At 42.1% G+C, this 23,616-nt stretch overlaps 2 protein-coding genes across 4 annotated transcripts in view; both read left to right on the forward strand.

Annotated features, from left to right (window-relative positions):
* The first annotated feature begins 1,693 nt into the window (after positions 1-1,693).
* Positions 1,694-8,696, forward strand: LOC127005144 (histone H3.3C-like). Its single transcript, XM_050873761.1, has 4 exons — positions 1,694-2,018; positions 4,922-5,063; positions 5,384-5,550; positions 7,625-8,696. The coding sequence occupies exons 1-4, from the start codon at positions 1,996-1,998 to the stop codon at positions 7,779-7,781; spliced, it is 489 nt and encodes a 162-aa protein (XP_050729718.1). The 5' UTR covers positions 1,694-1,995; the 3' UTR covers positions 7,782-8,696.
* A 2,171-nt stretch (positions 8,697-10,867) lies between these two features.
* The window catches only part of LOC127005140 (neuropathy target esterase sws-like), a 38,605-nt gene continuing 25,856 nt past the window's right edge, over positions 10,868-23,616 (forward strand). For all 3 annotated transcript variants that reach the window (XM_050873754.1, XM_050873756.1, XM_050873755.1), the window contains exons 1-9: positions 10,868-11,022; positions 14,729-14,840; positions 14,972-15,066; positions 15,526-15,725; positions 20,257-20,351; positions 20,579-20,934; positions 21,328-21,854; positions 22,296-22,427; positions 23,325-23,448. In XM_050873754.1, coding sequence (XP_050729711.1) covers positions 10,957-11,022; positions 14,729-14,840; positions 14,972-15,066; positions 15,526-15,725; positions 20,257-20,351; positions 20,579-20,934; positions 21,328-21,854; positions 22,296-22,427; positions 23,325-23,448 — 1,707 coding nt within the window. In that variant the 5' untranslated portion in view covers positions 10,868-10,956. The remainder of the gene's footprint in view (positions 11,023-14,728; positions 14,841-14,971; positions 15,067-15,525; positions 15,726-20,256; positions 20,352-20,578; positions 20,935-21,327; positions 21,855-22,295; positions 22,428-23,324; positions 23,449-23,616) is intronic.

Consider the following 23,616-nt stretch of genomic DNA (forward strand, 5'->3'; position numbering starts at 1 on the left):
AAGAGGTGTGAATGTGGATGGTTCCTTTTTTGTCTATTGACCTGGGGCAGGATTCACGAAAGGGATTGTAGGCTACATGTATGTAAGCCTACATGCATATAACCTACAATTCCCTTACAAGCCGCACTACAGCCCGATCGACAAAGGAGAATGTAATACTGCCCCCAACCACAATTAAGCCAGTCAAACGGCATTGTAACTTGGTGGATCAGGTTATTGCTTACATCGAATCGACCGTCATTTCGTTGCATCAGGAGTAAACTGAATACCGAAGTGCTTTTATCTGCTCCCCAGGCCCCAAGTGGCTGTCGAGCAGATTAATTCACCAAAGCGGGCAACCTCGTTATGAGCCAATAGGCCTTCTGTTGCCTGCTTTTCCATGTTTCCAAACGCAGATAGAGATTCCAAAGACCCCTATATCTTTTTGACCACCCGGCATGGGCAGTTAGTTGGTGGATAAGGAAAGACAATCAGTAAACCAGTAATCCTTGCACGAGTTCCTCAGAGTCACAAGATATCCCAGATCGAGTGATTCGCGATCATACATTGAATCAAACAAACGCCTTGAGATCAACCAGTACGCAAATAGCCATATGATACGGTCGCTTGTACGCAGACTTCTCGATGGTCTCCCCACCATGGAAAGGACATTGCTAAATTAGAAGGTGTTCAGCGTCGGGCAACAACAAAAAAAATGATCCCTTCCTTGCTCAACAATTCCTACGAAGAAATTTAAGGCTATGATCCACCCTTAACATGTTCTCTAGCTCTTGAGAAACGTCTTCTCCGAGGAAAACTGATCGATTATTTTAAAATACTTGATTGATTGATAGTTTATTGTTGCAGGTAAACATCAATTAAAGGAGAAGGGAGGAACAATTGCCATCCCAACCCCCAGGCAGTATAGAGTGTGATTATACAACTATTAATACATGTGTAGGCAGCACCATGAAACAAAAAAGATACAATGGTAGGAAGGAAAACACAACAAGAATGATTTCACGAATGTAGACAGATCAACATTGTTTATGATCGATGACACTTTGCGTGCGAGGAACAATGCCATGGCGTATATAAAACTCAAATGTAGACAAGTATATTCAGACTGCACCAAATTTTTCTTCACCAACGTTGTAGTACGTGCGAGAATGGATCGAAGCTCCCACCTTCAGTGGTCCAGTGTAACACGATTGACTCCTTTAAAAACAAGCTCGACTGTCACTTCCTTCAACTAATATTAACTAGAGTTGAAATGTAACGTTTTGGAGCCATCTGATTAATGTAGAATCACTTAGGATTAAGGACAGACCACCTAGTCTGGACCATAGGGTCTGTGTGGTCTGATTTTCTATGTAAATCTATGTAAATCCCGTAATGTATGAAAATATATGAATATATTAGTAATATTATTGTCTGTTCGCCCTATTTTTTATACAATTTAGTAAAGACAATATTAAGATCTAAAATATTAGTAATGTTAGCCATAAATATTTTAAGGAAGACGATGATCTCTCCTGCCTGGGGGTTGGGATGGCATGTTCCTCCCTTCTCCCTTGTTGTTTACCTGCAACAATAAACTATCAATCAATCAATCATCATTGCTCTCTTGCTCTTGCTCTTGCTGTACAGGTGACCCGTTGGAGAGTCAGGCCTTCGTATCGGCACACCCTGTAAAAACTTTCTTAGATCAGATATCTGGCAACAGTGATTCCAAATAACGGCTTGTTGGGCGGCCCAGGAAACGTTCTTAGTGGACAGAGTTGGATATAGAAAATAACTAGATAGAGAATACAAAGGAAGGAAGACCAGGAAGAGAGACCTTAGAAGCGATACAGCGACAGACGTAAAAAGAAGACACAGAAGCAGAGGGTTAGCACCAGGGGTTGGCACCACTGCCCGCGCGAGCTTTCAAACGAGGCACCGCAGCCCGGCGTGACGCGACCCTGACACCCAAGACTGGAGGATTTCTGACCACCCCCTGAACGAGACGCAGCCATGGTCCGACCCACCCAGGCCAAGTGAGTACCCGGGGCAGGCACTCGGCACACAGCACCTGCGCCAGCAGTAAATAAGTAGTGTGTGTTTGGGGGGGATGCCAGGCCAGGGGGAAGGCTCTGTGGGGACGCCAGTAGCATGGATAAACATTAGCTGGTTCATAACGTTAATATTGCGGTATCCGCCACAACATAAAAGGCCACTGCTGTTCACTTGAGGGACTTAAATGTACATATTATGATGGTATAACGCCCTCCTTCAAACAATAGCTCTGGATAATGATCTCACTAGGGGTATTTTGTATTTTTGTAATAGTAAGGAGATAATTCTGATGGATGATTTTACTCTTCCAACTTTGAAATGGGATTCTAGTCGTAGGTCTGGTAAAGATTCGTTTTAGTACCGTGGCAGTATTTCATTACCTACCTTATGAAACATACAGATACTCACAGAAGATTCCCTGGAAGAGGCCCTAGTGGGCCTGTGGCTCCAGTCTGGCAGCCACAACAACTGTATGTTGGCTGCGTGTGGTGATTTGTGCCCTATAGTTAAATTTTTGATCCTGGTCTTTCCAAAATTTGTCCAGCCTGGATTCAAATGTTTCCACTGAGTCTGCACTCACCATCCACTCTGGCAAATTGTTCCAGTTGTTCACTACACGGTTGGGAAACAAATACTGTCAGAGGTCCAGCCTAGCTCTCATTTTTAAAATTTTCTTGGTATTCCCCCCGTGTGGTGTTGTCCGCCCTCAACTCAAAGATTCCCTCAGTGCGGTCCCTGTCGTATTTACCGGTGACACTCGTGAAGGTCTCAATTTGGTCTCCTCAGGATCTCCTGTATGCCAGTGTGGGCAGATCCAGCCTCCTCAGTCTCTCCTCATAGGGCAGGTTTCTCAGGCAAGGCACCAGCTTTGTCACTCCTGCAGCTTGTTAGTCCTCGGTGCTCTGTTCCTTCCTGAAGATCTTGGTGTCATCAGCCTACAGGAACACCTTACTTCCATGCTTGGCTGCTTCTGGTAGGTCATTGATGAACAAGACAAAGAGCAGAGGGCCCAACACTGAGCCTTGAGGAACGCCACTTGTCACGTTTTTCCATTCTGATGCCTTGCTCATCACCCTCTGTCTCCTGTCAGTCAAGAAGCTTTGTATCCATTTTAGTGCCTTCTCTCAAATGTTGTAACTGGATACCTTGTCAAGCAATCGTTTGTGTGGCACTCTGTCAAAAGCCTTCATAAAATCCAGGTAGACCACATCAACAGCCATCCCTTCATCAATTACCCCTCCAAGAGTCTAGCACCTTGAACAGCTGTAACACTGTGGACCTGCCTGAGATGAAGCCAAACTGTTTGGTGTTGAATAATTTGTTCTCCTTCATATGGTAAATAATTTCCTCCCTTAGCAGTGATTCCATGAACTTGCAGAACACACTTGTCAGGCTGATCGGTCTGTAATTTCCTGGGTCACACATTTCTTTTCTTGAAGATGGCTGTGACGTGTGCAATTTTCCAGTCTTCTGGCACCACACCCTCCTGCAATGAACTGCTGAAGAGAATCCTTTGGGGCTCCAACAAGTCCAACGTCAATTCTTTTATAACTCTTGGGTCTACAAACGTTCAACAATCATGGAAACGCTTTCAAAATTCAATTCAAGGACTATTTATTGTTGAAAATAGGGGATAATATTCACAAAAGCGTAGCCTCCTCTGGCCTCATCACTTAAAAATTTATATGAAGGTTCAGAGTAATAATATCTCCTCGACAGTCAACTGTATAGCTACTTTCCAGCAAGATATTGATGTACTGAATAGAATGGCAAAATCATGGGGTCTGAATCTTCACCCAGACAAATGTGTGGCTCTAAGATTTGGCAGAGATCTCCCTCCTGCTGGCCTTTACGACCAATACTTCATTAGTGATATTCCTATCCCATTTACCACTCTGAGCAGAGATTTAGGGGTAATGATTGATACTAAACTGGAATTTCATGACCATATTCGTTCTGTGGCTCCCAAAGTGGGTGGTGTGGCTTCCAATTTATTGAAATCAACACTATGCCATTCTCTTGATTTTATAATGGCACTGTACACTACTCATGTTCGTCCTCTACTTGAATTCAGCTCAGTTGTGTGGAACACTGGCTATATTGGTGACATTAAGCTACTAGAGTCAGTCCAGCGAAGGTGGACCAAAACCATTGATGGCCTAGAGAACTTGTCCTATGCAGACAGGCTTTCTGCTCTTGATTTTTTTTCTGTTCGCAGGAGATTATTGAGAGCTGATTTGATTGAGTGTTGGAAGATCATGCATGGTGTTGCCCCCTTTGACTCGACTAGACTATTCCAGCTTGCTCCAGTTGTGGGTACAAGAGGTCATGTCTTCAAGCTTTCTCATATTCGTTGTTCCCTTGAGTGTTGGCATCGTTTCTTCCCAGTTCGTGTTGTTGGCTCCTGGAATTCTTTTCCCTCTGCAGTTGTTGAGCTGAGAGACCTTGGTGCTTTCAAAGCTTCTGTAAAAGATTTTCTTGGCCACAAGCTTTACGACTTTTATCCCTGACCATATGAAATGAATTCCCAATGCACTTTCCAGTCTATGTCTTACTGGATTATGTTCTGTTGTTTGATGAGCTTGGATAGGCTGGTGCATTGCTTGGTGAGACCTTTCGGTTCTTTGCCTGACGGTTTACTCAAGCATGGCTCATAGGGAAAGGTCATCCAGGTAAGAAATCCCGCTGATGTGCACGAAAAGAGTATGCAGCTATCCCTTGGTTCACACTAGCTGTAGTATGGGCCTGCACACACTTGATCATTCACCCATTTACATATTCTCTTCACTCATTTCGTTCGCTTCATTCATTCACCTGCCCCTCAGAACACTGCACACTGATCCTAACCACCTAAATAACCAAGTAAGTAACTGTGGTCCTGCAGGCAGCGGATGCTCACCTCCACCCCCAAGGCGGGCACCAAGCCACCCCAGCAGCTGCCCCGCCTGCCCTCCACCCCCAATGGCAAGGTCACCTCCTCAGCCTCCAAGAAGCGCCGCCGCTCGTCCATGTACCATACTAAGAAGGTTTGTTTGCCACTCTTCCTTAATTGACTTTGTCTTGTTTACTCAATATTCCAAACTGCACTGCTTCACCTTTTGCTAAAATGAGAAACCACTGGTAGAACTGCAGTCTATTAAGATGCAACATCATTTTGTCTATTCCTTGAAATATATCTGGTTATATGAGTTGGCCAGGGGCAGGGTTGTTGATCTGATCTGATGCTGACACTTCCTACTTCCTCCTTAGGAAAGCTTTCTTGACTAGGCTATGGATCAATGTGTTCTGTACTGTTCACCATTTAGACTTGGTTTATTTTATTGCTAACCCCTAATTTTCTGTGCAGGCCCGCAAAGCAAAGGACACCACCGTTCGCAAGCACCGGTTCCACCCAGGAATGCGGGCCCTGAAGGAGATCCGTCACTACCAGAAGACTTGGGGCACCCTCATCCCCAAGCTGCCCTTCTCTCGCCTGGTGCGGGAGGTCCTTGCTCAGTACAGCCGTGACTACAGGTTTGTTTGAGCATTTATCATCATCATTTCATCGATGCCTGCTCCTAGGAGCTCCCACCAGGGGATGGCCACGGCAGAAGAGTTTCCAACTTTTTCTATCTAGACACTCCCTCCTTGCCTGCTCAAAGTTTCTCAAAGACCTTTCCCCCCTCTCCCTAATGTACTCTTGCCCCATTTCACTGGAGGTCGTCCTCTAGCATTCCCTCCCTGTATCTTACTCACATACACCCTTCTGGTCATCTTACTCTTGTCCATTCTCTCCATGTGGCCAAACCACTTTAAAGTCTGTCGCTTCACTTCTTCCACCACTCCACACTTCTTCCCTTCACCCCCGTGACACATTCTAAAATGCTTGTACACACTTTCATTACTCATTCCAACCATTCTGCTCACACCACAAGCACTCCTCAAATAACTCATTTCCACTGCCTGCACTCTAGACTTCTGACTTTCATTCCAGGCCCACGTTTCACTTGCATATGTGAGGGTTGGTACTATTATTGTATTTCTCAAATCCCTCTTTACCTCCATGCTCACACTTCTGCCATTCATGATTCGTCCCAAAGACTCTACCACCCTTCTTCCCTGCAGTGCCCTTTCTCTTATCTCTCCTCCGTGCCACCATGCTTACACATAACTGATCCAAGGTACTTAAACTCATTGGCCTCCTTCATTTCTTCACCATTCAAAATTATTTTGCATTCTTTTTCACATTCAATTCCCACTCTATATGGGCATACAAAATCTACAACCTCACTTCTACTTCGCTCACAAACCATCACTTTACTTTTGTTGACATTTACTTTCTGCTTTCTCCTTTTACAGACACTATCAAAAACACTGACTAAATTTTGTAGGTCACTTTCATTTTCTGCAATGAACACCGTGTCATCAGCAAACAGTATCGAATTCAGTACCCACTTACTTCCCTCATCGAACATTCATACTCCAACTTCCTCAACTTTGCCCTTCATTTCTTTAATATCACCATCCATATAAATATTGAATAACCATGGTGACATGACACACCCTTGTCTTAAGCCCACTTTTATCTCAAAATGTTCACTTGTTTCTCCAGTAATTTTGACACATGCAGATGCATCCTCATAGAAAGACTTTATTGCACTAAGCAGTTTTCCTCCCACACCATAAATCTTTAAAACATCCCACAATGCAATCCAATCGACTCTGTCATAAGCTGTTTCCAAATCCATGAAGGCAGCGTATAGTTTCCTTCCTTTTGGTATTATTTTTTCTACTACCATCCTGAAGGAAAATATCTGATCCACACATCCCCTTCCCTTCCTGAAGCCTCCTTGCTCTTCACTGATATTTTCTTCTGTAAGTCTTTGCACCCTCTCTATTATGACTTTTCCATATACCTTTCTGGGTATACTCAGGAGACTTATACCTCTATAGCTCCCACACTCCCCTCATTTATGTCTCCTTTATCATTGTGTTCTGATTAACTTGATGGATGAGCATTTTAGACTCCAGTTTTGTTTCATATAGACTTTTATTTCATCCACTGAATTTTTTTATAGTATTCTTAAGCTTTCACAGCTTCTGTTTGTTTGACATCTCTTACCCTCTGAGAATTCCTAATGAGTGGTCAGTCACAGAACCCTAGTCAGAAACTTTGCACCTTCCTTTATAAAACTTGTGTACTTTTTCAATATTAGTATATTCTGTCTAACTTGCATATTCTCTACAACACTGGATTAAGTTTACAATAAATTAATCACAAGCCACTCATTTGCTACACAATTCATTGATGATCATTTCTCAGACCTATTGTTCTGTTACCTTTATCTCAATGACTCAAAATTATAGTTCTATGCCTTCAGGATGGTCTCTTTTCAGTGAATTTAGAATAGAAAATAACTGGCTTATTTTCCTGGTCCCCAGGTTTAGACATAAACCAGATAGTTTTAACTTACCTGATCATTTCTGATAATAGAAATGCACACAAAAAGGGTATCATGTTCATGATGCATTCATAAGTAGCATCTAATTTTATAAATTATGTACATACTGTATGTATAGCATCGTTGGTTTGTCTTTGATGCCACAGAATCCAGTCCTTGGCACTGGAAGCACTGCAGGAGGCATCTGAAGTGTACATCACCACCATGCTGGAGAGGGCCAATCTTTGCTCCATCCATGCTCGCCGTGTCACCCTCATGCCGCCAGACATCAAGTTGGTGCGGCGCATCACGGAGGAGTTATAGTGGTGCTCCCTTTGCCCTTTGCTTCCCATTGCTCTAGACACAATAGAGAAAAGGGAGAAGGATGTCACCAGCTCCTTGCCCCCACTTTTTTTAAGAAATTTTTATCATCTGATGCTTTTTTATTGCTGCAGTTTCTATCTTTATGTTAACTCTGCAAAGTTGAGATTCTTAACATTTATGATGTCTGGGTGGAACATTGGTCTTGCTTGGGCTGCATTCTTGGCCAAGCTGACACATAGCCCACTTAGTCCCTTCATGCTCTGGAATACCTTCATGTGGATGCTTGCAAAGTTGGAAACTCTGAGGCTGTGAGCACGGGACGGGAAACTGGAGTGCCTAACAATGCTCCTTTGTCATACTGTTCAGCGTTTTGGGTGGCTCCCTTGCCGAATATTGTCCCCTCGGCCAGTGTGTCACCTTAGCATGTAGCTGACCCATTACCATGAATGTCCTTGGTTTTCCCCCCACAATTCCCATCTTGTGCTGGGAAGGAGGAAACCAACCAGGTGTAAAAGTCTTCCTTTTATTGAATTGAATAGAGTTAGTCTTAAGTACGGATTATCAGTTAGCTGTAGTGAGAACTTGCAAAGCTGTCAAGCAAAGAAAGTACAAAGTTTTATCTTATACTCAAAGGAATTGTGCATGTTTGGTTTGTCAGAATTCCATCAGTAAAGCAGGTAACTCAAGTGACTGAGTAATTTGTATCTGCATTTACAATGTTTGTTGTCTATATTTACACAGTTATAATTGTCATTATTGTATGACAGTGTTCATATGATGATGCTACTGATAAGCTTAGCCATATGTCAAACTATTACAAATAGGTAGTTTTTCATAATTGATACTTTTATACTGTAAAACTTTTAGCTGATGAAATTTGAATTTTTCGGCAAATAAATCATACAATAAAAATTTCTCAACTTCTTTAAATTTTATCCCAAAAAGAATTCAGTAACAGACATCTGAGTACTCATTTGGATATAGAGAAATAAATATAAGCAGTATTGTGTGGATTTGATACTGAAATTATCCATATCTTTCCTCTGTGTAAGACTGTTCCCTCTGATGCCCTGTTGAGGAAAGCAGCCAGGTAACAGACAATGGAGTACTCATGGGGATCTGACACCTGAAATACGGAAAGCAAGGTGCTGAAGAGGTTGGACACTGAAATGTTCCTCCTCTTTAATCTTCAAAACTGTTCCCTGTGGTATTTCCAGACACGGACATTTTTTTCTGAGAAAAAAACAAGAGTTATAATAAGTGTGAAAGTGCTAAGTTGTACGTAGTTTTAAATCTCCTTGGTAACATAATAAATTTAATAAAAAAAACTAGATGAATTTGTGAAAAATGGTAGTTTCTGATTGTTAATTACCATATGTTCCTTATTTTACTATAGTACATTGTAACAACGGCCAATTGCTTTTCATCAGCTTTTAGTGCCTTAATTGTTCTCTGCAGTAACGTACCTGAAAGGGTCTAGCTTAAGCGCTTAAATGTGCTTATGTTTTACCATAATATGATAATGACCTTGAAAGTTTTATTATGACACACTTGACATATTTTCAAGTGTTAATGCTAAATACAATAATACATAAATTGGCCCTAATGTATGTCAGTGAGGCCTCAGAATTACCCTAAAACCTCCGCGCTTCGATCTCTCGTCTCCAACCACCCAGCGTTTTGAGCTAAGCCCCGAATGTTTCAAGGTTCTAAATACGCCCCTGAAGGTGATTGATTGATTGATAGTTTATTGTTGCAGGTAAACAACAAGGGAGAAGGGAGGAACATGCCATCCCAAGGTGGTCATGAGTGGTGTACAAGTTCATGAGAGTATAGAATATGTCAGACAGGGAAAAGATAGACCAATTCAGAGTCGACACGATAGGTTTGGGAAGATAATGGACATGTAGGTGAGGTTTTACGGTAGTATACATAAGAGAGGGGCTTGATGGCTTATTGCAAGTTGATTGATGGTTGTTGTTGATTGGAAAGGTATACACAACAAAGAAGGGAGGATTGATTGATTGATAGTTTATTGTTGCAGGTAAACAACAAGGGAGAAGGGAGGAACATGCCATCCCAACCCCCAGGCAGGACAGAGTGTGATTATACAACTATTAATACATGTGTAGGTAGTACCATGAAATTAAAAGATACAATGGTAGGAAGGAAAGAAGAGAAGGGTAACGATCGAGAGGAATAATGCAAATAAGGCCTATATATATATATCAGGTGAAGAAGAAGGACATGCTAGTACTCCATTGAATATAACACTTGAAATTAGCACGATAAAGGTGTTCTATAGTTAAATAAAAGCACTGTTGCCATCAGGTGTGTTCTGTTATTATTTTGTACTTCCCTCCACTGGAAAAAAAGGCCAACCAATTGAAGAACAATTCCATCCAAGTACTCGTATTGATCTGACACCTGAAATAAGCACAAAGAAGGTGTTATAAGAATTAAAAACCGAGAACACATCCCATCAGCCTGTTCTGTTATTTTGGAGTCTGACAACATATAGAGAGAAGGCAAACCAGTGGATAAAAAGGACATCCACGTACTCAAATTAATCTGACACCTGGCTGAAATAAGTACAAGCAAGGCGTTATAGGGATTAAAAACGGGAACATTATTGCCATATCAGCTGTTATTATGGACTCGGATGACATATTATACCGTAGAGAAAAGGTCGACCAAGTGAAGAACAAGGGCATCCACGTACTCATATGAACCTGACACCTGAAATAAGGACAAACAAGGCATTTTAGGGATTAAAAACGGGAATATTATTGCCATATCAGCTGTTATTATGGACTCGGATGACATATTATACCGTACAGAAAAGGTCAACCAAGTGAAGAACAAGGGCATCCACGTTCTCATATTAACCTGACACCTGAAATAAGGACAAACAAGGCGTTATAGGAATTAAAATCAGGAACATTATTGCCATATCAGCTGTTATTATGGACTCGGATGACATATTATACCGTAGAGAAAAGGTCGACCAAGTGAAGAACAAGGGCATCCACGTACTCATATTAACCTGACACCTAAAATAAGTACAAGCAAGGCATTTTAGGGGTTAAAAACGGGAACATTATTGGCATCAGCTGAGTGTCACGATGGGGGAGACGCAGTAGTGGCGGGGCGGCAGGAGGGTTAGACACGCACCATGTCACTCCCTCAATTCTTCGACCCCCTTCACGCCGCTGCACTCCTTCTCTACCAAGACTACCAGGCAAGGACCATACACCATTTACCTCTCATCCCATCAACACATAACTCCGATAGACCCATTCACCTATGTTGGAGGGGGCTGGGGATGGACCCTTTGGCCTGATTTGAGGGACTAGGGGCGAATGGATATGTTTATTTTTGTGTATTTATTGTGTTATGTGTCTATTATGTGCGTGGTTTTATGTTGATAAGTATAGATGTGCGGTGGTAATGCGTCCTGGGTGTGTGACATGGGCAGGACGAGGCTCGGAGGTCATGCGGGTGGTCTTGACTCCTGAGTGGCATGGGGTGTGGGTCTGTGCAAGGCCTTGGTCTGTGGGATGGCTGGGGCTGTCTGGTGTTGCTGCTGGGTCTTTGTGGGCAGGCAGCTGTACAGGGTGTTACTCCAGCGTCACACCCAACTCGGATGGCTAATATTTAGTTTCCTGATAAGATTTTATTATGCTAATCATCACTTGGATAACCATTTCCGTCGCAAATTACTTATTTCTGGGACATAACAACTGATTTAATGGTGACTGCATCTTTAGCAATGAGTTACTACTGTGGCAGAAGTAGGTCATAATCCTTAGTGGTATCCTTAGTTCCTTATCCTTACTAGAACAAGGACATCCTTATCCCTGCTATCCATAGTTACTACTGTGGCAGAAGTAGGTCATAATCCTTAGTGGTATCCTTAGTGGGGAGGGGAGTGACAGAGATGGTGCCATCCATAAAGCTCCTCAGTTATTGAGAGGCTAAATAAACTCAACTTGCCGAAGCTGAAGGATAGACAAAAAGAAATGAGAAATGATTGAAGTCTATCAAATTATTTAAAATTTAGAAAACCTAAATTAGAGTAAGTTTCTAGGAATTTTAACACAACCTATAGGGGCATTCAAGACTGCTATTTAGGGAGATGCAACAAAATACAGTAGAGGAACACAGTGTTGTAAAGGACTGTAACAAATTACCTGCCCATGTTGTGAATAAGTTGAAAGATAGAGTTGGGGGCATATGCCATACCTGCCTATGGCTTCATTATTCATCTCAGTTTCATTGCCCCGTGAGTCTATGGTGGGTGAAAACCCATTACCCTGGAACACACTGCAAATGTTACATCCAGTTTACAGTTGTATGCCGTACCTCCTCAGGTACTTATTTATCCACCAGTTTGAACAGCTGGGTGGGCTGTGTGCTGATTGCCCATCAAAAGCATGACGTACTAACCACTACACCACAGAGTTCTCCTCAATTAACACATTAAAATATAGATATGGCTGTCATATACAATATGTAACAATGGAGGCAGGCAATTGGATCTGATTCCATCAATAGAGCACCTGGAGAAGTTATTAGTGAGTTATTAGCATATATTGTAAGCATTTTCTGTTATCTGTATTTACTGTAGATACATATAGGAGGATATTGAGAAAAAATAAAGGGTTGCTCCATTTTACTGTCATCTGGGGTTAATTTGAGTGGTGGTGTAAAGTTGACCAAAACTTTTTTTGTTGTTGGTGGGAGCTTTTAATAATTATTTATAGTGTTATTTTGAAAAATTGAAGTGTTAAGTATAAAGCAAAATATTTTCATAATACATTGAAAAATGAGAAAAAAAATATGCCAAAGGTTCAGAGTTCAAATTTTACACATGAGGTTCAAATATATATAATGAGTAAAAGTGCATAAAAACTGACAAAAAAATACAAATTTTATATCATGCTGCTTCAGAAAATTGTATTCGATAAAATCCATTTTTGAAGACTTTCCATAGTGTAAAAAATGCCAAAATTTCCATTTTTGGCACTTAAAATGATGTATCTTTCATAATTAACATACAACAGGGATCCAAAGTTCGGGGAAAAAGTTGCCCAAAACCATGGGTCTAAGTTGACCACCTTGAAAAAATGTTCTAAAAATATACATGCATGTTAAAATGTTCAAATATAGGCTTTAATGCTTATTTTATATACATTTCAAGAGATGTGCGTGAGATTTGCATGATCTGTGAGTGATAGCATACTGCATCCTGCCTAAAGCATGCCAGGCAAATATATAAAAGGGTCGCGTGGGCGAGAGTATCAAAAATTATAAAATTATAAAATTAATATAAAATACTGTACTATCGGGTAGTAGCTGGGAGTGGTAATTGCAAATTTACTGCGAATCACACAGACATTAGTTTTGTTGACAAACCATCCATAATTAACAAGGTTGAGCAGCCAGTTATGAACCAGAGCGATCAGTTTGTCCTTAAAAACTCTCTGGATGTGTACCATTAAGTGTTGTAGTATGTAAGTACAAGGAATATGGATAGAGAATTCCCATATATTTTGCTAAAAATTTTCTAATTGAAGGAAAATACCATTGTTATGTTTACTTTGTTCTACTAGATTGTTGCCTGTTGGTCAAAATTACACCACCAAGTGTCTGTAGTGGTTAAGCTAGGAGTCACATTTACCCCTCAAGTTGTGGGCCCAAGTCAAAGTTACCCCAAGTTGGTGGGCAAATTTGACCACCAACATTTAATTATATGGCAAATTAAAAGAAGAATATTTTTACTTTCTTTATATATGCTTTGATAGCCTCAACAGGGATACAAACTTTTATATTTTGAGAATTCAAATTTTTTTTTTGTTTGTAAAATATAAGTGTTTGTTCTTCAAAACTGGTCAGTATTACCCCTTTTCACGGTACTGTTTATTTATTTATTTACTTATTTTATTTATTTTTTGTCTTTGTATATACTGGGATTGTTAGGGTTGGAAAAAGACCATGGGTGCAGTGTATTCTGTGTTCTAAATTTACTGCATATGCAAAATGATATGAAGAAAACTTAAGCTCTACCTTATTTTTTATTATTATTATTATTTTCTTTTATGTGTGTAGGTTTAGTGTATTCTATATTCTGTATCTACACTATGTTAGAAGAATATTGGGAAAGTTAAATGGCTATGTTTGTGTGTGGGTGGGGGAGGTTAGATGAAAATTAACCTACACTGATAAGAAGTAAACGTTTTGTCCTCAGTCCTATCAGTGTCTCTTGGCATCCACCTTTATGTAATTCCCTGAAAATGAAGTGTTCACCTCTCTGCAACACTGGCCATTACACTTGTTTTGCCACTAGTGTTTCCTTGTTATGCTGCTGGCCATGCTTACTACCATTCTGAAGAGAGGAATGAATGAGTCTTTGGTCCATGTTCTTAAATGTATTGGTCTCTCATTATGTTTTTTCCAAGGCAATAGTGGAGATTAACCAGGTTTTAATGATTGATTTATCTCATTCAAGATGCAGAAGTCATGTAAAGCTATCACTAAGATTACAAAACAGTGTGAAAATACCAGGAACTTCTATGAGAGCCTTTTTAAATAGGCAAACTGAGGTGCCATTATGTGTAAGAATATGGGCTTTAGTGTATTGAGTTAGTGGCCAGAGCAGCACAAGAACACAATGCAGGGGTTTCATGAGGGTCTTGTCTATTCTCACAACCTGGGGCTGCAAAATGATAAAATAATGAAGTGGAGAAGTAGAGAAGGCTGTTATTTAAAATTATTCCCCAAGACACACCACATAAACTGACCCTCTTATTTGAACTCCTCTTGTTGTGGGAGCAGTGCGTTGCTTGCTTTTTGTCATTTGTGTGTTGGCCTTGAGCTGCCTTCTCAGCTGAAAAATAATATTCCATTTCCTCACATGGAGTTTTAATGTGTGCATTCTGCTGTAGATCCCCTGCCTGGTGGCGGTTGTTGTGCTGGTGGTGGTGCTGCTGGCCCTCTCTCGCCTTTCCTCCCCCAAGGAGATCACTGATGAAATTAAGAGAGAAATAAAAAGTAAAGGTATGTATGTGTCAGCACACCAGAAATTTACCTCAATTTGCCTTGTTTAATCTTTATACAACAGCTTTTAGTAATAAGGAGTTGGTCTTAATCAATGCTGTTTAACTACATATCTTTTCTGGTTTGCACAGTTGACAATGTCAAGGACTTTGTGGGTGTGGGGACGCGGCCCAGGTTCCGCAAGCGTGACAAGATCTACTTCTATGGCCGGAAGATGCTGCGCAAGGTGAGGGTCCCGCCTGAGGGAACGAGGTGCATGTGTCAATCAGTCAGTGAATTCAGATTTAAATGTCTTCCTCAGAACCACTTAATAAGCTGTACATGGTTATTTATTATTAGTGTTTCACTCCTTTGATATACCTGCAAAAGAGGAATGACTATTTCCAAAAAGTGAAACATAAGTAGTTCAGTTGGTAAAATATCACTAGCAGGACCACCGTGTCCAGCAACACATAGGATGCAGAAGCAATCCAGTACTAATGTCACTCCGACTGAAATTACTGTTTTACAGTGTTGCTGCTGTGTTTGAGGAAGGGACTGGAGGTGGAGTTAGGGGAGCATGATTGGCAACATGATTCTTTGAGGACAATCTCACATGGAGTAGTAAATGTCTCTTGGCAACACAGTAAAGTGCATGTGCATTTGACGCAACCTTCCGATTCTGAGCAATAATGTTCGTCTGCAGGTCAAGGCCAACATACCCACTCGGCCGGCAGCCTCACGCCTCCTGGCCAAGCGTCTGGCCCGGCAGCTGCTGGGGCGCACTGACCGGGACTCCCCGCAGTTGGAGGTGATTGAGCCCCCCGTGGAGTACATGCAGGAGGACCTCACACACCTGGACCCCAACGTGCCCACGGAGTTCGTGTTCATGCTACGGAACATAAGGTGAGGCTCATTAACACCTGCAGCGCACCATTGTCAACACCTTACTGGAACACAGCAGTCACACCTCTTCACTTGCCTTTTCTTGTTCTTAGGTATTGGACATATGGAATATAAAGAAAAGATCACAAGGAGATAGGCTTTGGGTAGTTTAACTTAGCTACATTTAAGGCCAGTGAAAGACCAGCTTCTGTACTCCTCTCTTTTTGCCACATGTCACATTCTGTATATCAGCAGGTTTATGATGTCACTACAGTGATTACACACTGATTCCAAACTCTTTGCCTTTAACAATGCTTTGTGTGGGAAGTGATGGGGACCGGTACTGATAAACTGATGATCACACACATGTTCTTCCTGCCTCCTATTTGTACTCCCTTGGCTGTGACCTATACCCTATCTTGGCCATGTAGCAAGCTTTTATGCACTCATTATACAGTGTTAGGCTTGACACCATTCAATCAGAATATAGCCAGACTAACTTCAGTCTCATTTGATCCTCATTTAGCAGTGTAGGCAGCCAAGATTTAAATTATATGTAGTTCAGTATTTTGCCCCACATTATCATTGTTTTGCTCTTCACAAAATATACCAACATATGAAGAGTGTATACAAGGGTAGCAATGAAAACAAGCAGTGTGTGGTTTGAATGAACTTATGAGCAGAATTGAGCTGCTTAATGTGGGTGTGTTTAGTGTTAGATGTATTATTTGTAGTGGACTCACCGTGTGCACTGTTACAGTGAAATAGATAAATGTTAACAGTGAGTGTATAGCCCTGTAACATGAGTTTCCACATGCTTGCTGGCACTAAGTGACAGGGATCTTTCTTATAACTTCAGGTAAATGTCATTTTTATTCTGAGTCCTGAAATATTTTGGAATATGTTGCATACTTGGCTATAGTGCACACCATCCACAGGTTTGTGGAGAGTGTGGTGAGGATGGCACACACAGGCATTTTCCTGTCAACTTTTTCACAAACCTGAACCTTTCCTGTTATTGAGATTCACCAGTGTAGTGCTTCATTCACAAAGCATACATATATGGTGTTGTGTCAACATGAGGCATGCACTTCTGTAGCATGTGCTGATGCTGCTTTAGCAGTGAGAGGAAGTAGGTTGATGGAAAAGAGCCAGTGTGTGTGCTGTTATTTAATGTAACATTGTACTGATCCTGATCCTTGTCACATCCAGGCTAACTTTCAAGGCTAGGTAATGTATTCCTCACCCATACCACAGGCTGAAGATTTTTTACTGCCTAATCTCACCAACTTGCAGACACTGGCCAGATTATCAGGACACATTTCTATTCTTTGTTGCTGTTTGGTGGCACAAGTACATGCCTAAGCATAGAGGTCCTACTCAAGACTTTGGGCTGTCACTGTAGTCTTGTGCCAGGCTGTGTGTACACATGGATGCATTGCTAGAAGCATAAAGCATTGTGTGTTGAGTTGATGATTTCCATAATCTGGCTGTGGAGGCTGGCCAACTTGCACTATATTGATGATGCACTTGTTTTGTTTACTCAAATAGGTAAATGAAAGGGGAAATAGATGCAAGGGATGTCTCATGATGCAGGCATCAATTAAAGACTAAGTAAAGCTGTGTAGTAGGCCTCATTTAACATAATTCTGGGGTCATAACTAATTCTAATAATAATTGATAACAAAGTGCATCATCAGCTTTGTAGAGGTATGCCAGTGATTCCTTGTTGTTGGGTATGTAGTGTATACACCAGTCTTGTTAACTCTCCAGTACATTGAGGCAATTGTTTCAGGCAAAAGATCAATGCTGAAAGTGTAGAAAAGGAAAAAAACATGCTGAGACTTATGGCTATGTATGCTTTGACCTATTTGATTCCTGGATATTGGCAAGACTGCCACTCACCCTGATGCCTGATGTCCATGCCACCTCACTCACTGCCAGGACAGTTCTCTACTGGACATTACACTACCAGGCATTGAACCACCAGGCATTTCATAACATGTCATTTTCATTACATTACCTTATATTTCAAAACTTGGATATTTTGTTATCAGGAGAAACCTAAACAAACCTAACTGGTAGCTAAATGTCCAGTAGCAGACAGTCTGCTCACCTCCACTCTCCACTTAAGCTTTTCTCACAGAGGCTTCTTCATCCTGCTGGTGCTTGCACCTCCTTCAGCTTTGATTATATGTACTTCTACTTTTCCAACATGGCCATGACTTTTGTATCAACTTTGCTCATTGCTGCCTTTCACATGCTTTTAAGGCCATCTTGTTGGGGTGTCATGGCTATTTACTGCTTATCTGGGGCTCTGATGGGGTAGGTCATTAGATTATTGCTAGGTCATTCCTTATGTAGTAGAGGGAGTGGGAACAGTGGGCCCCTGCAATCTAATCTAATCTAATTAAAGAAGGTTTCTCATCACCCTTGAATCAATCCTGCTACTCGTAGTTTGAAACTCTGGTTTCCCTTCAAAACGCATATTCATAGTTTGAAAGACTTGCAGCTAACACTGTCACAGAGGAAAGGAAGACTTAAGGCGGGCGGCTATGGAGTATTTTTCGATGAATATATTTAAAATTGGACTTGTACGTGTTTTTTGCTCGGCATGGCCGGGATAGCCTAAATTGCCAGGTGGTGAGGTTTGTTTTCATAAAATTAAAACCCCTCCCCCCTGGAGGCCATTTTTAAATATCCCGCGCTGTTGCGTCATAGCCGGACATGCACGTCAACACACGCGGTATCATTCAGTGCTTGTATGTTCGTAAAATTTGCATTAGAATATTTTTTTCTCCGTAAATTTTGTCATTTGTCATCCCTCTCTCATGCCGAGCCGGGAGGGTGTGAGTCACTTGAGACCCAGACATTGACGGGGAGGGTGCTCAATATTTTACTCTGCACTCCAGCGAAAAAAATGTCCTTACAAATGATGTACAAGCACAAGGTGACCAGAAAGAGAGTCATCAACATCAAGAGGGCATATGGAGCAAGATGGAACGGCCAAGACTCAGAAAACCAGCAAGAGAGCAGCGTAGAAGCTTATGAAGCGAATCATGATTGCTGCCCCGCTCACTCGCCGCTCACCACCACCACCAGTGCCTGCTCCACCACCATCTGTTTTGCCACTCCCTACACCACCAAGTATCACATCATGCCCTTCTCCACCACCACCTGCTTTGTCACCACCTACTCCACCACCACGTACATCACCACCAACTGCAGAATCAGCTACATTGCCACATGAGACATCACTGCAGCTCTGACAACAGATTCTTCACAGAGGTGTGAACCCTGAGCCTGATTACAAGCAAAACTTTCATTACCGTGTCGCTTTCTCAGCTACAAACACTGTTCGTGAGACAGAATTGCCCAGTACGGTTGTGCAGGAACACCTTGACCTTCTGACACCCTCACCTTTTTTTTATAAAGGGGGACCAGATGCCTTATCATTCTCCAGTAAGTCAACAAGGTATACACAATCATATGTGAAAATTTCATGCCAATCAGATAAATACAAATGGCAAGACCTGGATGAAATGGAAAATAATCTTTAGGAGCCAATATCTCAAAAAGTGGTTTTTACACTTCAAAAAATTTCACAAAATTGGTAAAACATCTGACCGACTTTTGTTAGATATCAGTTAAAACTACAACTAAAGGGCAATTTTTCGTATTAATAAAATTTTAAAAAATGTAAAAAGAAAACGGGACACAGTGGAGAAAATTATAAGTGAAAAAACAATTGCAATTTTTTTTTCAAAGACTAAACACAAAGTCCAAAATTTTATCAATGCAAAATGTAGTTATGTAAACAAAGTTTTTATAGTATTGTTTTCAAAGCGATTAACTGAAAAATAAAGTGTGAAACAAAAAAAAGAGAAGTCCACTTTGTTTGAGTACCCCCTAAACTTCACCCAAATTTCATGAAATTAGCTGAATATCATACATTTACACCAACAAACAACATGCTAACATTTCAAAGATATTGGACGTACCATATGCGCAGGAGGACCCCCGTAGTCGCATGCCTTAACACTATTGTCATTGCACATCCTCTCCACCTTGTTCCACCCTCCTCCGCCTTGTGTGTACGTGCATGTCCCCTACACACGGCTAAGGTAGCAGTACGTGATTCACATAATGTACTTCCTGCAGTGTGGCATTTTTTTTTTTTTTTTTTTAGTATGTGTGTAGTATTCTTTTTATGATTTCTTTGTATTAAAATCAGTATATTGAATGCCATGAACTTTTGAGCTTTAGTTGTTTCAGATATAACCTTGAAAGTTCTAAGTGCCAAAAATGGTTCACCGTTTGATTTGCATTTATCTTTTCTGTCCACCACTTCATCGTTACTTGGTGTCCCTTTCTGCTGAGTTATCCCTCAGTGTATTTGTTGTAGGTGGGCTGCAAGGTGAGGAGTCCAAACCAATGTGATGTGGAATGTGTGTACGTGTGTGTGTGTGTGTGTGTTTACCTAGTTGTATTTACCTAGTTGTAGCTTTACAGGGCCTGGGCAGTGTGCTAATTCCAACCTTTTTCCTGGCAGGGTCTTTGGACACTTCGACATGCCCTTGTTTTTGGAGCTGTGTAAGAGTTTCCAGACCCTGCACCTCTTCAAGGGACAAAAACTGTTTTCTGTGGGTGAGTTTGGTGTTCAGAAGTAAATTGAATAGAGCCATGAAGTTAAACCACACATTTACCCAGGATTTTTTCACTAATTGGGACTAAATTATTATCCCTTTTTATGCATTCATATTTTTTACCTGAGTTGCATATTTGAAGCATTATTTTATATCTTTTGTTTAGCAGTTACTCTGTTTCTTTAACATGAAGAAAAAGCTATTCCTCCCCTTCTCCTCCTTCCTCAGGTGAGAATGACGAGAACATTTACATCGTGCAGAAGGGAAGGGTCAGTGTCTACGTCTCAGAACCAGACGGCAGCACCTTCACCCTAAAAGAGGTCATGCCAGGGGAGTCCATCATCTCCCTCCTCTCCTTCTGTGACATCCTGACAGGCCACCCTCAGCCCTACAAGACGGTGGGGGCTCGGGCCGAAGAGAAGTCCATTGTCATGAAGTTCCCGGTGGAGGCGTTCAGGGACGTGTTCAAGAAGTACCCGGAGATGTTTGTGCGGGTGGTGCAGATCATCATGGTGCGCCTCATGCGGGTCACCTTCACCGCCCTCCACCAGTACCTCGGCCTCTCCGCAGAGCTCATTGACAAGGTGACGCTATGTTGGTGTTGGGGCGAGAGTGTGGCTCTGTATGCTTGTGTATTCTGGGTAGGTAATTCGTGTGTGTGTGGTTAGGTTGATGGGTGTGTGAGTATGTGCTGAGATGACTTACCATCCAGAACTGTAATATATGCATGTATTACTCTGTGACATGTTATTCCACAAATCTGTGATATTTTAGGGTTATAGCTGTGTGGTCTATGTTGGTTTACAGCATTAGTTGAATTACAGAACTCATTATGCTCTTGCTTAAGTATTTGAAGGTTTGTGGTACCTAAGTTTTTTTTTTTTTTTTTTTGTGTATGTGCATGACACAGCCTGTAGCCCATAAAAACGACACTAGTTTAGTCACATTGCCAAACGCTGACAAGTGTTGTTGATCAGGTGCCACGGAGGGACAGCGGAGGCAACCTCATCCCTTCCCTCTCCTCCCCAAACAAGGTGAAGAGAGACAGTGGCTCCACGCCAGAGGGGGAGGAGGAGGGGGAGCAGCGGGGCCATGAGACACCTGTCAGACAGAGCAGCTTGCGTAAGATTGTTTTGGTCGACCCCAAGGATGACAGTGATGATAGCCACTCCCGCAAGGTGGCCACGGAGAAGTTCCAGGCACTGCTGCACCTTGAGTCTGATGAGATCCTGAAGGATGCAGTGGAGGTGAGGGACGTGCCCTCAGGATCGTTCCTCATGAAGCAGGACTCAATGCAGGAAACAGCTCTTGTGTACATCCTTATGGGCACCCTCACTGTGTCCCAACATGAGTCTGATGGGACCAAGGATGTGCAGCTGTTCACCGCCTGCCCCGGGGACCTTGTTGGGGGCCTGGCGGTGCTTTCTGGTGACCCGTCCTTCTTCACTGTGAGGGCCAAGCATGCGGCCCGCATTGCCACCATCACCAGGGAAACATTTTTCAGGTGAGTCACTCCTTGTCCACTGTGTCCCTTATTGTGGTAAACATGTATTTGTTGATACCCTTTTGAGTGGAAGTGAAATTTACTTCTGACACTAAACCTATAGACAGGAAATGTTTTTGTGGATTTGATAATTGATTAGAACTGCATATCTCATGATCAACCTCTTCTGGTCAAGTTTTAACTTTCAAATGCTCTCTTATACCATTGTAAAAACTGATGAGTCAAATTTGTTGTCAGTGACTGCTTTGTCCCATCACAGGTGCTGCTTAATGTTGAACTATTCCCACAAACAGTAAAGCCAGTAAATCTGAAATCACATAGTCTGGGTCTACAAGTTAAAGGCTTGACTGTATTGTGCTGGGTGGAAGCTCATCAAGAAAAACATATATGGCCAGGGTGCTGAGGGGATTAATCATGCTTGTTTTGTGGCTGTCTGTACAGGATAATCAAAAAGAACCCAGAGGTGGTGCTGCATGTGGCCAACACTGTCATCCGTCGGCTGTCACCCTTCGTTCGCCAGATTGACTTTGCCCTGGACTGGGAACACTTGGAGGCTGGCAGGGCACTCTACAAGTAAGTGTGTCCCTGACTTATACCCCGTTGCTGTACATCTGGCCACCCTTCCTTGGCAGTGTGTACCCCAGACAAATGTTTTAGTGTTCTTGGGTTCCTGGCTGCCTCTGGGAAAGTCTGGTACAGGCAGCTCTCATTTCAAACAAGGGTTATGTTCCTAAAGAGGTTGCAGAAGGGGAATTTTGTGTTTAAGTATGAAGTAGAACCCTTTTCAGCTGACATAGTTGGGGTAGATGTCTTGCCAACTTAATCGAATTGCTAAGTTTTCTTTTAAAAAAAATATATGGAGCATCAACTCCCTTAACCCTTTCCATCCGTGACGCAGACGTCGGCATCACAGTGTGGAAAGGGGTAAAAATAACCTGAAAATTAAGAGGACAAGAGCAGAAGGAAATTAAGTTGGTTTGAATCTGCCATTACCACCTGGGATTTTTCAGTCACCCCCGAGTGGCCTAATACTACCCACATGCTGTCCTGAAGACCACCTATCAACCCAGACTCGAGAGGAAACTGTCCAAGTGAATCAAGAATGAGCTCCGGGGGGCAGCATGAGTCAAAAATAGATGGCACCTCTATAAACACTTGCCTGCACTGTGACGGGCTGGGGCTAAACACCAGGCCCCTCAAGAAACCCTACCAGCACTATAGGCTAACACGTAAAAAAAAAGAAAAAAAAAAGCCTCTAGCCCAACCGTGCTCACTTAAAGAGGTTCTGTTGCCCTAATGATACAGAAATTGCAACCTCTCTTCTGATTGGGACCACAAATAATACTGATATTGGGACGTCCATTTTGATCATTGAACACTGGGACTACTGCTAATACTGAAATCGAGACATCATTGCAAATAACTTCATATTTGTAGCCGCTGAGAGAAGTGTGTTGCTTTGTCCTCCAGGCAGGGGCAGGCGACGGACTCCACCTTCATCGTGCTGAGCGGTCGGCTGCGGTCTGTCATCACCCTCAAGGATGGGCGGCGAGAGGTCGTGGCAGAGTACGGCAAAAGTGACCTTGTGGGCATTGTGAGTCATCACCGGGAGTATAAGGCCTTGCTTCCTCACTTAACTTCTCACAGCATCATCCTCAATCCATCCAAATCCATCTCACATCCAAATCCCTTATGCAAGAGTTAACCAGCACCTTCACTCTTTCATTCCTTCCACTGGTAAACTCTGGAACAGCCTTTCTTC

This window comes from Eriocheir sinensis, chromosome 29, assembly GCF_024679095.1.
Source record: "Eriocheir sinensis breed Jianghai 21 chromosome 29, ASM2467909v1, whole genome shotgun sequence".
In the NCBI taxonomy this organism is placed as follows: domain Eukaryota; kingdom Metazoa; phylum Arthropoda; class Malacostraca; order Decapoda; family Varunidae; genus Eriocheir; species Eriocheir sinensis.